The 14,057-nt window shown below is 31.2% G+C and overlaps 1 protein-coding gene across 5 annotated transcripts in view; it reads left to right on the top strand.

The window, feature by feature from the left end:
• LOC107457377 (putative carbonic anhydrase 3) overlaps window positions 1-14,057 on the top strand; it is a 49,464-nt gene that overhangs the window by 23,856 nt on the left and 11,551 nt on the right. For 4 of the 5 annotated variants that reach the window (XM_071178676.1, XM_016075530.3, XM_043051555.2 and 1 more), the window contains exons 2-4: window positions 9,492-9,611; window positions 11,959-12,126; window positions 12,968-13,119. In XM_071178676.1, the coding sequence (XP_071034777.1) occupies window positions 9,551-9,611; window positions 11,959-12,126; window positions 12,968-13,119 (381 nt within the window). In that variant the 5' untranslated portion in view covers window positions 9,492-9,550. The remainder of the gene's footprint in view (window positions 1-9,491; window positions 9,612-11,958; window positions 12,127-12,967; window positions 13,120-14,057) is intronic. The other variant, XM_071178677.1, reaches the window with a different exon arrangement.

Here is a 14,057-nt window from a genome sequence, read left to right as displayed (position 1 = left end):
TATTTAAACGATCGAACACTTCGTTTGTTTATTTGTGGCTTGAAGTTAGGCTCGCAGAAAATGCCGTTCATGGGTTAAATTTAGTAGGAACAACACAACCTGTGACGTAGGCTATATTATACCCAATTTCATTTTCCAGTCTAAATATCAGTACTTTTCTAAATATCGTCTGCTAATTAATTGCATTTTTCTCTCTTTTGTTTTTGGCAACTATTGCAATGTTATGTTTACTTTTGATGCGTTTGTTCTATGTAGTACTTTTCTATGTGATGTTTTATTTGAGCGGATATTAAGGAGAATGCATACACCACAAGACAACCGCAATAGCCTCAGTGGATGCCGACATGCCTGCCGCTACCTGGCTTCAAATTGACTATCGACTTGATATTCTCCGTGCGACGAAGGGGGCACACGTGGAAGTTCATTGACAAGGGTCATGAAACGTTTTGAGTCTATCTAACCATTTATGTTATTAATTTTAATCTATCTTTATTATTTTATGAGTTCTTAAACATTAAAATGGGTCCGGGACTTTATAAACACCCTGTATTTCACAATCATATCAATACCTTTCACTAACATTCAATACATAATTATGAAAACTGAGACATCTTGATTCGATGAAGAGTGGTCCGTGTTCTATGTCCTCATATAATATAATTTTAGAATCATCTTTAAGAATTAAGTTTAAAAAAATACAAACTGGGGGTCGCAAACTGCTACTTAAGATCGGGTAAAAACGATATGGAAATCTAAAGAATTATTAAAATAAACGGAATTGAAAACCGGTCTTTAAAACCATCTTGATTTTATAATTTTTACTTTTATAACCGTCGTTGAAGAACCGACTCAATTTTGAGTTTACGGCTACCAATGTTCCCATAGCCTTTTTATTTTGAGAACAATCCAGAAAATAAGGAAACTCCTGGATCAAGTATCGGGAGAAATTTGTCTTCGTGGAGGACTTACAGCACAGTGGTCAGTGCTAGCTAAGTGCGTAATTCGAATCGACCAGGGATCCGAACCCGAGTCATCTCATTGGACGGCGAGTGCTCTATCCCCTGAGCCACCATGACTCTAAACCAATTTTATTTTTTATTTTTATTTTATAGTCGTCGTTGAACAACTGACCCAATTTAAGTTTTACGGCTACCAATGTTCCCAAAGCCTTTTTATTTTGAAAACGATCCAGAAGACAAGGAAATTCCTGGATCAAGGATTAGGAGAAATTTGCCTTTGTGGAGGAATTTCTGATGGAACTAACACGCATTAGCAATACATGGAGAGACTAATCACGGAAAACTCCCACGGTTAGCCTGACGGCAAGTCACGCGTAAGAAGCTTATTTTTTAAAAAACCAAATACCATAATGTTAAACCTTTGAAAGAAGTTTTTTCCCCCGTTTAATAAATTTTTACTCGCTTCCAATTTTTTCCATTTTTTAAGCTTTATATTTAAAATGTCTTATCTAGTTTTACCTTTCTGTGGCAAAAACATACAGGTGGACTATTCAAAATTAACAAAGACCACTGGTTTTCCTTGCTTCCATTACACAAAAGAAGGTGATTCATCAGGAGCAGGTGTGAGCAAAGGAATGTGAACCTTTAGATGAACAATGAAACTGATAAGATAAGAATGTGGTGAATCGCTTGGACATTGCCCACTGTAAATGAAAATCATATATCCTGATGACACTGCACTGCTGTCCCCACCCCTTCAGTTACTGATGCGAAAGATACATCAAAAAATTTACAAGCATTTCGTTGGAAATTTTCTTAGTGTGAAGGTTCATTTTGATTTTTCTCTTAAATATTGCAATAAAAATTAAATTTTTGTAAAAAATGTCCTGTAGAGGCATTAAACGTTAAACATTACCTGTTGAGGACAAAGTAAAAACTTTAAAAGCTGTTGACAGCTATTCTCAATTAACAAGGGTTCAATAGTGAAAATTTTTAATCTCCCCGCTACTACGTTAAATTGCATTATTGCTAAGAAAGACATCTTAAACACTTCTTGTTCCGGTGTATCTCAGAAAATAAAAATAATGAAAAGAAGAAAATACGAAGATGTTGAAAAAAAAATCATGATATGGTTTAACCAAGCAAGTTGTTCGAACTTTCCTGTCCATGGAACTCTATTTGAGGGAAAGCCTTAGAGATGGTGGAGAAATTGAACGTTGATTTCACGCCTTCAAATGGATGGATTGATCCGATGAAAAAATGAGTTGGATTAGTTAATAAAACAATTATAGGTGATTGTAGCAGCGTTGATTTAGAAAGAGGATGAAGAACGGAAAGCTAAATTATGTGAACTTATTTAAGGTTATCAAACAAAGGACATTTTAACATGGAGGAATGTAGGATGTTTTTCAATCTTTTACCCCATAAATCTTATCCATTTAAAGGTAGACGTTGCCATGGAGGAAAAAAAACAGTAAAAAACATTTGACACTTTTAGTTGGGGCTAGTATGAACAGCAAAGAAAAATTACAGATTTTAGTAATTGGTAAAGCGAAAAGTTTGTGTATTTTTAACCTTCAACAGTTCCACATCCCACTAACGGGACAGGCAGTACAGACGTAAAATATCATCAGTGGTAGACGGAACATGGGTTAAAAATCATTATACCATCGGGCTAACCATGGGAGGTTTTCGAGGTTTTCCTTTTCATCTAACGCAAATGCAGGCTAGTTCCATAAAAATGTTCTCCACAAAGGCTTGTTTGAGCCGTGGTGGCTCAGGGGATATAGCATTTGCCTTCCAATTAGGTGAACCGGGTTCGAATCCCAGTGATGGCTGGTCAATATGAATTCCGCTCTTGGTTCGTACCGACCACAGTGCTGACGTAAAATATTCTCAGTGGTAGACGGATTATGGTTTATAGTCCCCTTGCCGTCAGCCTAATCGTGGAAGGTTTTCGTAGTTTTCCGATCCATGTAACGCAAATGCGGGTGAGATTCTTCCAAAAAGTCCTCCACGAAGACAGATTTCTCCCAATACTTGATCCAGGAGTTCCCTCGTCTTCTGGATTGGGTTAAAAATCATAAGGTTACGTGATGGAACATTAATAATCGTAAATTCAAAAGTTGGGTCAGCTGTTCAACAACGGGTATAAAATAAAATAAAATCACTGGTTTGTCTCAAGAATCTGTATCGACCAGCTATCTCTGGGATTCGAGCCCGGTTCTCCTCATTGGGAAGGGAACGCTCTATTCCTTGAGCCACCCCGACTCTAAACCAGTTTGATTTTATAACCGTCGTTGAACAGCCGATCCATGTTTCTTCGACAGTTACACATACATTTCTAATCTAGATTTCCCAATTGATGAATGGTCAGGTTTTGATTTTCTTTTTTCTCCTTAAGTATTAATTTGTGATACTTTTTATTACTTCATGCGTGACAATAATTCTGGAAATTTATTGAAGGAGTAGTCTTTACGGAACATCCTGTGCACAATTTTATGAAAAAATACTAGTAAGTGCACAGAAAATTACAAATGAATTGTAGCATGTATAATGAAATACCACAGAAAATACAGTCTGATTAAAAAATTTAGACTAGTGAAAACATTGAAGAAAAATCAGAAAATACAATTTAAATCCCTTTTATTTAATTCTTAAAGTATATTGTTAAGAAATAACGCTAGACACAACATTTGTAATTACGTAATTTTTAGAAAAAAAATATTATAAGCAAAATTAGTATTTCAGCCTGAATAAAAAATTTAACACAACTAGTAATTTTTAAAAATAAATATAAGCAAAAAATACTGTGAAAACTATGAAGGTTAACATTAGGTTAACACAGTAACATTAAGCTAACACATTAAAAATAACTAAATTACACCAAAGACATTTTTCTTAGATTAAACTTGAGAAATAAAAATGTGTGCAATTTTCTTATTGTCAGTATTGTCTAAAATGTTTTTATGGACGTAACACAATGCTACATGGTTTAATCTGTTTTGGGCCATGGTTGATCTTAAATACATTATTAGTTTTCTTAAAGCACTGAATCTTCTTTCGGTTTCAAACGACGTAGAGGGGTCTAACTAAAAGAAGTCTTACCATTTTTTTTCGTCATCTAAATAACTGACTTTAAAATTTTTACGGAAAAGTTTGAGCTCAATTTTTAGGGTATCTACGTCTATTTCTTATGCTGAAGTCAAGCATCACTGGCTGCAGTCAGTAAGTGGATGAGTGACCATTTTGATCAGCCTGCGTAGGGACCGAGGGTGCGCGGTATCGGTCCTTGTTAAACTGTTCTACCAAAATTGAGATGGCATGTCTTCGGATCATCCTCAGGGATGTTTCTCAGACCGTCGCGAAATAGCCCATTGTGCAGCTCTAGTGCGACGTAAACAACGTACCTACTTTCTTCAATTTCAGGAATAGAAATTAAGTAAAAGATTATTGTTTGTTTTTAAATTAATCTTCTCCTACATTAATAAAAATGCTGCTAATGTTTTTTTTTATATTATTATTTTCATTTTTTAAGTTAATTTTATTTTTAAGTAAATTGATGAAAATTTAAAGTTATTGAACAAAGTAATAAAGATTTTTCCATCAATCTTCGCATCTACCTAAAATATGCTATGTCCAGCTTTTAACCTCGTATTAATAGTAAAATGTTCTCCAAGATGCTTGTTTTTGTATTATTTGAAATAATTACATTTTCGGCAGTGTCTCGTAAGTATTTTTCATTATTGAAGTTAGTCATAGTAGTTGAACGAGTAATCTAATATCCAACCATAATATTAATACAATTTATTTTAAAATGGTTTTTTCAAATATGCTTCTTAAAACATGGCTTTAAAACCGAAATTCCTAATATAATTTTGCAGAAAATCGAAAAATATAATTTTAGATTTAATTAAAACACGTCGTATAAAGTTCTTTAAAAATGAAAATTTTTTGTTTAACGGTAAGCTGAAGCATTTGGCATTTAGCCCAAGGTCACATTTAAAACTATATATATCAATGAGANATTTATTTTTAAGGGATAAACTTCTAAAAAAATGTTTTGCTTAATATAATAGCATAAAGCCACTACCAAGGGCAAATAATAATAAATAAAAAAAATTGAATTATTTTAACTTTATTAATTATTTTGATATATGCTTGTTGATTAATATCGCTGCATGTTTAAGTGTGCAATGTTTAAGTGTGATTCAAATTGGAAATCAAAGAATAAGCAGTAAACACAATTATTACATTAATATCTATAAAAAATTGAGTTGAGGTGAATCGTAATTTTGATAACTACTTCAGTTGAAGAAAAATATTTTTTCTTAAAAGCTGCCTTGAGAGCTAAGCCTGTCCGTCTAGCATAACTGAATAAATTTTTTTCAATAAAAATACTTTTTTTTTCTTCAATTATAGTAGCATACTAAAAAGAAAAAAGACAGATTTCAATTATTAGTCAAATTTCTACTAGTATATAGGCAGCATTTTGACAAAGAAAGGTCTAGTTTTTTTTTTTTTTCCTAAATGATTATTTCTTCTTTTTTCAATACATTTTTGATAAAATAGTGCAATTGAAAAAAAAAAAAAATTCATCAATTTTATTTTATGATTTTCGAATCAGGAATTTTAACGTAACCTTTGTTATTTATTCCGATTTCATCGTTAGTCCATGTTGTTTTTAAATTTTTTTTTTGCTACCGTATAATTTTTTTCCTTTAAAAAATCGATGTTTTTTATACAATATTAATATAAAACCCGAAATTTGAACATGTATTTTATAACTTTTTACTGTTATTAAATTTGAGTTTATTTTTAATTTTTTGTATCTTAAAAAAGGCTTAAAAAAATAAAAGTCTTAAGATTTAACATTCATAAAATCTCTTTAATCTGATAATTTACTAAATTTAAATGTGTCCTAAAGTTAAAATATATTAATCTGAATCCCAACTGAATGGTGAATCTTATTCAGAGCTATAATGCGTTTTATTTGAAATCATTTTAGACCAATTCAATTTCTGTAATTTAATTTACATTTTTGTTGCTCTATGAAATATAGATCTACTTTTTTTTTCATTTTCACTTTAATTCAAGAACATTTTAGTTAGTTTATTTTAAAATGCACTTTTGTACCGCATGATGGGATAAAAGAAATCCCTATCTTCATATATTTTTTCAATAAATTATAATATTTTAATAAAAAGGAAATATTTTTATTTTGAAAAGTGACTATTGATATTCTTCGGTTTTAAATGAATTTTAAAGTTAAAAAGAATCATTTTATGCAAATATGTTACCAAGTTGACTGATGAAAAGAATTGTGTCTCATATACTGATGTTTACTTTAAAATTACCATAATTGCCATCAACATTTCTAAACACTTGAGCACGCAATCCTTCAGTAAAAAAAGGTTGCGTACCCCTACTATAAAAATTACAAAAAAATATATTTTTTTAAAATTTCCTTTCCAAAAACAAAAATAATAATAACCATTAACTTTGATATATTCATTGTTAGATAGTGAGGCCTTTTCTCATATCTGTAAGATAAATTTCATTTCAAAGTGATAAGTATATACAATGTTCCAATTTTGTTGTTTTTTTCTTTTCTTCTAAATACCGTCTTTCCATTCCAATTACTTATTCCTTATTAATTGATATTTAAAAAATTAAAATACATAAATTAAAATAAAATGAATGACTAGAAATACCCGAATGTCTCTTCTTTGTGTTTTGTTACATATTATAATTTTAAAAAAATTGTGTGCTGTCTAAGATAGGGCAAATTTATAAATTTTGCGCATCTGTATGCCACTGCTTCGATTGAAATGCGAAATGAAACGAGGTACTAATATATATATATATATATATCAGTGGCGTAGCGAGCTTAANGTACAAGACTTCTAGTTTTACGACCGAACAGATTATGACGAATCAGTTGGTGGCCCTTCGGGCCAAATACTGAGATCCCACTCATACCAAGCACCAAGCACCAAGCAGACAACAAACGAACACACGCTCACCGTAGGTCGAAAGAAACCAGTTAGAATTATTCTGTTCGTTGGCCTTTGGAAGTTCTTGGCACGTGGCAGACGACCCTTGTCAACAAGAAATATTTTAATATTGAAATGATGGCGCCATCTATCAACTTCAGATATAAATATATATAAATATGGCTATTAAATTCTAAATTTTAGAGATTATCTCATATTATATTTTTACAGACTAATTAAAATGTTTTAATTTAAGTTCTCATTAAAACTTTTTTTTAAACAGAAGTAGGGTAGAAAAAATCTGAATTTGATTTTTAGGGGTATTTATAAATTAGTGAAAATATCGAGTTGGTTGTCACAATTTTGGTCTGTTAAATGTAACGTAATTGTTCTTACTTTCACTTTAATCTTAACGTAACTAATTCACATTAATTTTTAAAAAGCTTCAATTATTTTTATTTTCAAATTAGGCAGTGGTAAATAAAATAAGACAAAGAATTATTAATCTCTCCTTCCAATTGGTAATAAAATAGTTTGGAGATCATTCTTTCTTTCTTTTTTTTAGCCCTGATTAGAAAATCTCTGAAAATATCACTTACAGGGTTTTTTCTACTACGATCAATTAATAAGGCTAAAATAATTAATTTAATTTATTTATTGCTATTTGCTGCTCTTTCCGATGGCTTTACGCTTTTATTATAAGCAAAACATATTTTTTGAAGTAAATCACATCTGAAGAGAGATTAACTGTATTTAGCTCCCTTAATGCTTTCCTGATATTGCTCGCGGCCAACTCATCAAAATTTAACACTATCAAGTAATTTTCTCCGGTATATATACCTTTCAAGGGTGAATAAGACACTCATTTCCACAGTATCGATATTAAAACTGCTTATAGTTTTAAAACTATTAATTAAAAATCACCAAATAGATCAATATAAATAAATACATTATACCTACATTTGTATGTTTGGTACTTTTTCCTAACTCTTCACAATTTGAGTTTTGTACAAGATACATTATCAGTAGCAGCAAACTAACACTGAAATCTTAAAAACGAATAGAATCCTTATGCGAACATTTCTTTATCTGACCTTTAAATAACTGTTTAAATTATTTATACATAGTGGTGAAAATATTAATACCCTATCTTTTCTACTACTTGAAAAATATTACATGAAACTATGGAAAACCCTTTGCAGATTTCTTATAAAAACTGCACCAATTTCCATTATATCAGTAGTACATATTACCTAAATTAATTAAGCGTCGTCAACGTACTGAGATTTTCTACAGTTCTCCTAAACGAATTTCCCATTAACCTTTTCTTCATTAACTGTACTTTTTAGACGTAGCTTATTTTTTTTATAAATTTCAATTAATATATATTACCATTATTAATTAAGCGTTAGTATCAATTCTAATACGGCGAATAATATCTCCCAAACGAAGAAGTATCTTGTCAGACGGTACATGGATCATGTGTTAGTCTCCTTGCAGTCAGACTGACCGTGGGAGGTTTTCGTGACCTTCTTCTCTATTAAACGCAAATGTGGGTTAGTTCCATCTAAAAAGTCCTCCACAAAAGCAAAATTTCTTTCAATACTTGATCCTGGAAATCCCTTGCCTTCTGGATAGAGTTCAAAACTCAAAGGCTGCGGAGTTGAACATTTGTAGTCGTAAACTCAAAATTGGGTCGGTTGTTCAACGACGGGTATAAAATAAAATACATATGAACATTAATTAAGCATCATTGTCGTCAAAAATAGTATAACGATTTTTAAGGGTGAACTAATAAGTACTCTTTTAATTTTGAAGTTTAGTATTACGTAGCTCATTTCTGTTACTTCAATTAGTAGTTATTATCTAACTTAATATCATTGACGTCAATAATAGCCTGTCGATTTTTTACGTTTCTCCTAAGAGAATTAGTTCCATTCTTCCTTTAATTTTGCTGACATTTGGATTTAACTGACATAGCGAAAAAACAACAACAACAACTTAAGCATTAAAATATGTGCAATAAACTTTTTTTCTCGATCAAGTAGAGCCATAAGCAAGTAAATATAACTTATTTTTAAAATATTTGACAAAATAGAATAATCCACAGTTAAAATTAAAGCAATGGCTAACACTTAACTAATCAGAAAATTTCATTTCGTTTTTAGCTCATCCCTCTCGAACGGTTTTTCATAAAATGCTCTAATGTTGACAGTGACCTTCCTCGTGCTTCAATCTATCTATATGCCAAATTTCATCTAATTTCATCTCATTCAATTTCATCTATCTAAATTCTATTTTTCTCTCTCCTTTAGTCACGCTTTATATGGTTAAATCAAAACTTGTATAAAAATTTTAAGGTGTGTCAGCTGTTTATATCATTCCGCGCCGTACTGTCTAAATGTGTGCTAACAGATAGTGTAATATTATCTAGAATGTGTTGTTAATGAAAAGAGTAAAATGAAAAAGAATAGAAAACCGTGACTTTTTAGAACTTGAATAACTTTCTTGACTAAATTTATTCCAATATTTGTAGGATCTTGTGTATTTAAATGTGAGAAAGTCCAGAACTATATCAGCAATGATGACAAGAGCATGACAAGAGAAAAGGAAAATCTACAGTCTTACACATGGATGTATACAGAAGAAACACCAGGTTTTAAATTCAGTGTTTTTCTAAATTATTTCAGTTTTCTGTTCCGTCATCTTAAGAGCCTTTTTCCCAAATAATAATGTGTCACAAAATGTATAAGGCAGCTTTATGGTTTTTAATTATTTATGCATTACGTGTACAATATGCAAAAAAAAAAAGGGAGAAAAATAAGGAGGGGAATGCTCTGATTAACTTTTGATCAAATGATCGGATTTTCACGTACTAAGACTAAACCTTAATGTCTCTATGTGTTGGTTCGAGTGTCTTACATTAAATATGCTAATTAATTTGTTGACGACGATATTTTAAATTACGAAATCAAACACAAAAACATTATCTTTTTGAATAAATACACTCCCCCCCTCCCGATAGATTTGGATTCATAACCCTCAAAATAAGAGAAAATAGTTGTTACCTAGGAAATATGAACGCAATAGTTGGATCAAAAGAGCAGTCAAAAGTTTCGGCCCCTAATGTTCATTTAATTTTTGCATATCGGTATGTCTTGAGAACTTTTTAAACAAATCAAAAAAAATTTGCACACATTTATAAAGTTCGTTTATCCAAAGGTAATTCCATGCTAAAAATAACTTTAGAGTAAGTATTTATTATTTTTTATTATTTCATTTAATAAAAGTAAACAAAAATTGAATTGCAGTAGGTACACAAATTTTTACATCATTTTAAAGAATGTCATTTTATATACGAAAATACAAATTTAAACGAAATGGTAGAATAGCTCTTGAGATATCAAATTTTAAATTTTTAGTTAATGTGAACTCAAAAATTGGGTCGGTTGTTCTAGGATGGTTATTAAATAAAATATTTTTTTTCAAAATTAAATCATGAAAGTTAATTTTTGCAATTTGTATAAATAGTCAAATATAACATCCGAAAAATCATAATCTTCTTCATAGAAAGCTTTACACTGTCATTATAAATTATGACTAAGAACTCCCCTATTCTTCGCTGTACGCTTTCCTATTTTATGAGCGAAATACTGCTGATTTAAGGGACAGTATTGAATTGTTTCTAAACAAACAATTGGAGCATATTTTCTGATGCATTTTTTCACTCTAAATTGGATGAGACTAATAGTTTAGAAGTTATAAGGGTTTTATAAATAAAAAAGTACAAATTTATAATAGTGCCTATTAAAGCATCTGATGTTGCTACCTAAACAAGTGAGACATAGCTTACATTGTTCAAAAGTTGCAAAAGTTTTTGTCTATAAAACTTATATATACGCTTTGCATTTGCTATACAGGTCAGGTACTATAACATGTAACGCAAATTTTCCAATGTAATTTTTCCGCACTAAATTATATGGCACTCATTTCGAGATTATCTGACCAATAGTTTAGAAGTTATAAGGGTTTTAAGAACAAAAAGTACAATTCTGCACATGAATTTATTTATGCATCTTACATTGCTATACAGACAAGTAAGGTATTGTTTCCTACGTATTTTCTCCCATTTAATCGAATGAGTTCAAACAGGAATTAATAAGGCTAATATTTTGAAAGTAGAAATGGGCCTTCTTGTATAAAAATTACGATGTATATATGTGGGAACGGTAAGAGTGGTCGTCTTTGAAAATAAGATCAGGCACTGTTCTTAAACAAAAACATATATTGAAAAGAAATTTACATAAACACGGACGATTAACAATCAAATAACACAAAAATAAATTAGTTCGTCTTTGCGATGTTTTTAGAAAATTACTACTCCTCGTCGGAGTCCATATGCGTCTTTTTCGGTTAGTTCCAAACCGCGCTCTGATCTTAGGGAAATTCCCATTGCTTCCTTGTCATGCGCACAGGGAGCAGCTTCCAGCTTACATCGTCTGGCTGGACTTCTAGCTTAACGCGACTTCTAGCTGACGGCTTTCAGTGTACAGGAACTGGTACCACATATATATATTATCACCGTCATTGAACAGCTGACCCACATTAGGGTTTTCGACTACCAATGTTCATCTCCGTAGCCTTGTAATTTTGAACCCAATCCGGAAGACAAGGGAGCTCCTGGATTAAGAATTGGAAGAAATTTGCCTTCGTGGAGGACTTTTTGATGGAACTAACCCGCATTTGAGTTGCATGGAGAGGGAAACCACGAAAACCTCTAACGGTTAGCCGGACGGCAAGGGGACTATAACCCATAACCCGTTTTGTGAGTTTAATAAATTTTATCTTAATGAAATTAAAGAATTGTAGAAAATTAAAGACTATAATTGTCTACTATAAATTAATTAATTGTCTTTTTCTGACGTTATGTTAAACAATTATGTGCATTATTATGAAGGTTTACATATCTATTTATGTGAGTCATTTCCCCCCAACATTTTTAGGTCAAAATGAATGGGATATAATTTACAAAACATGCAGCAGTAATTATCAGTCGCCAGTAGACATTGATACGGACACCACCTTCAAAAGTGAGAGGATAAAATGCATTCGCTTCATAAATTTTGACTTCCTATTACGTGAACCTAGACTTTTAAACAATGGACGAACAGGTAAAATATCAAAATTAAGATTATTTGATTATATTTAAGACTATTTTGTTATTAGATAATTTAACGTGGTACAAGGAAACTTTTTTTTTACTCTTGAAAGCAAACTGGTTAACGATGCACTCAGATTCTCAATCCAGGGTCGTTCCTGTGCTGTTCTCCAAACAATCAGTAAAAGCACTTATTGCTAAGCGAAAACTTTAAGGGCAGTTAATGTTATTGTTAAACAAAAAATTGAGTTTTAAAATATTGAAGTATGTTTCATGATATAAAAGTATAAATTAAAAACATTTTACGTTCCTTCTAATAAAAAAAAAAATCGACCATTATGCTAGTGGTGGTTTGATCGTCTAAACATGTATCATGGTAGCCACGAGGTATGCATAACCAAACCATGTCTAGAAACGTATTTGAAAGAAGCACTGTAACAGACTGCACTATAAATTTATGTTATCACATATAATTTTACATCTTTATTCTGTTTTATAACCAGGAGTTCAACTTGGTTTCCTTCGTTCATTATTAGGAGACTAAGAAATAATCTGAAGGAAAAAAAAAAGAAAACATTACCATTTATCGCTATTAAAATGTATTGAGGAATCAATCACAATTGTAGACATGAAAATTTACTCTCACACCAAATCCCTCTCATACTATCAAAACGCAAAAACAATACTATTCTGGTCTGTTGTCTGTTCACAAATTAGAAGTTATAAAAGTAAAATTCATACACATGACAAAATTTTAGGAACTAGTCAGAGTGCCGAACATCTCATTTAAAAAAAACTTGTAGAAGTTGCACTAGTGTAATATGCTAATACTAAAATGTTACGATGTTTTGCAGTTGAAATTAAGTGCAGTAACAAAAGGAGCTTTGCCATAAAAGAGGGTGGACTAGATGATACCTTTCTGTTCCGGCAACTTCATTTCCATTGGGGTATCTCGGATAGTGATGGTTCTGAGCATCGAATTAATGGAATTCAATTTCCTTTGGAGGTAAAATGAAGTTTTCTGTATGACCTAATAATAAATTTGTGAACAAAAACCAATAACATGCGTGGCAATTTTACTTCACGTTTACAATTAACACACAACACAGCATATTCTGTTTATTATTATAATTTATTATTTTTTTTAATATTTAAAAAAAAATTTTTTTTTTTAAAAAAACTGAACAAAATGGACGTACAGAAAAATTAAAACAAAGTAAAGAAAAGTTGTAATTCCCTGAAGCCCGCAAACCGAAAAGTATCCATTTATTTTTCCACTTGTTTGGATAGCAATTGGTAAATGTCAATTTAGATGCTTTTGAATAGCATAATTATGTTCTTGTTATACTTTCAAAAGTTCACGAGCAGGAAATGACCTCCTGTTCAGGAGTCATATGCCTCCAACCATCAATTCAAAGATAGAAACCTCTATTTCTTCTTGCTATGACCACTATTAACGACAATACCTCAGTTGCCTAAGAGCACTTATCCAATTGAAAGGGTGGAGTATCCGCGGCACGAGTATTGGTAGAAATTTCATCAAGTATTGGGAGAAATTTGTCTCCGTGGAAGACTTTTTAGATGAAACTAACCCGCAGATGAATTCGCATAAGTTCGAATTTTAGAAAGTTATTTTTATAAGCATATTTTTAGGTTGTTTTCCGAAGGCTCTGCCGTTATATGAAATAAAGCTTGTTTGAAAATAATATTTTTATGAATATTGATGTTTTTTTATTTAGACAAATATTTAAATGGAGATAGGTTGTTCTATACTGGAGGCGTCACTACTTCCAAAAATGAATCAAGGGAAGGTATCACTTACCTTGCTGTGATGATACGAAGCAGTAAGACCAACCATACTCTTTTGTTTTCGGGGTTGGCATGCAATATATTTAACAATAAATATCCATAATGATCATCAATTTGAATAACTATAAAAACATT

The sequence above is a fragment of the Parasteatoda tepidariorum genome, chromosome 3 (genome assembly GCF_043381705.1).
Source record: "Parasteatoda tepidariorum isolate YZ-2023 chromosome 3, CAS_Ptep_4.0, whole genome shotgun sequence".
Lineage (NCBI taxonomy): Eukaryota > Metazoa > Arthropoda > Arachnida > Araneae > Theridiidae > Parasteatoda > Parasteatoda tepidariorum.
This window is presented reverse-complemented; position numbering and strand designations above follow the sequence as displayed.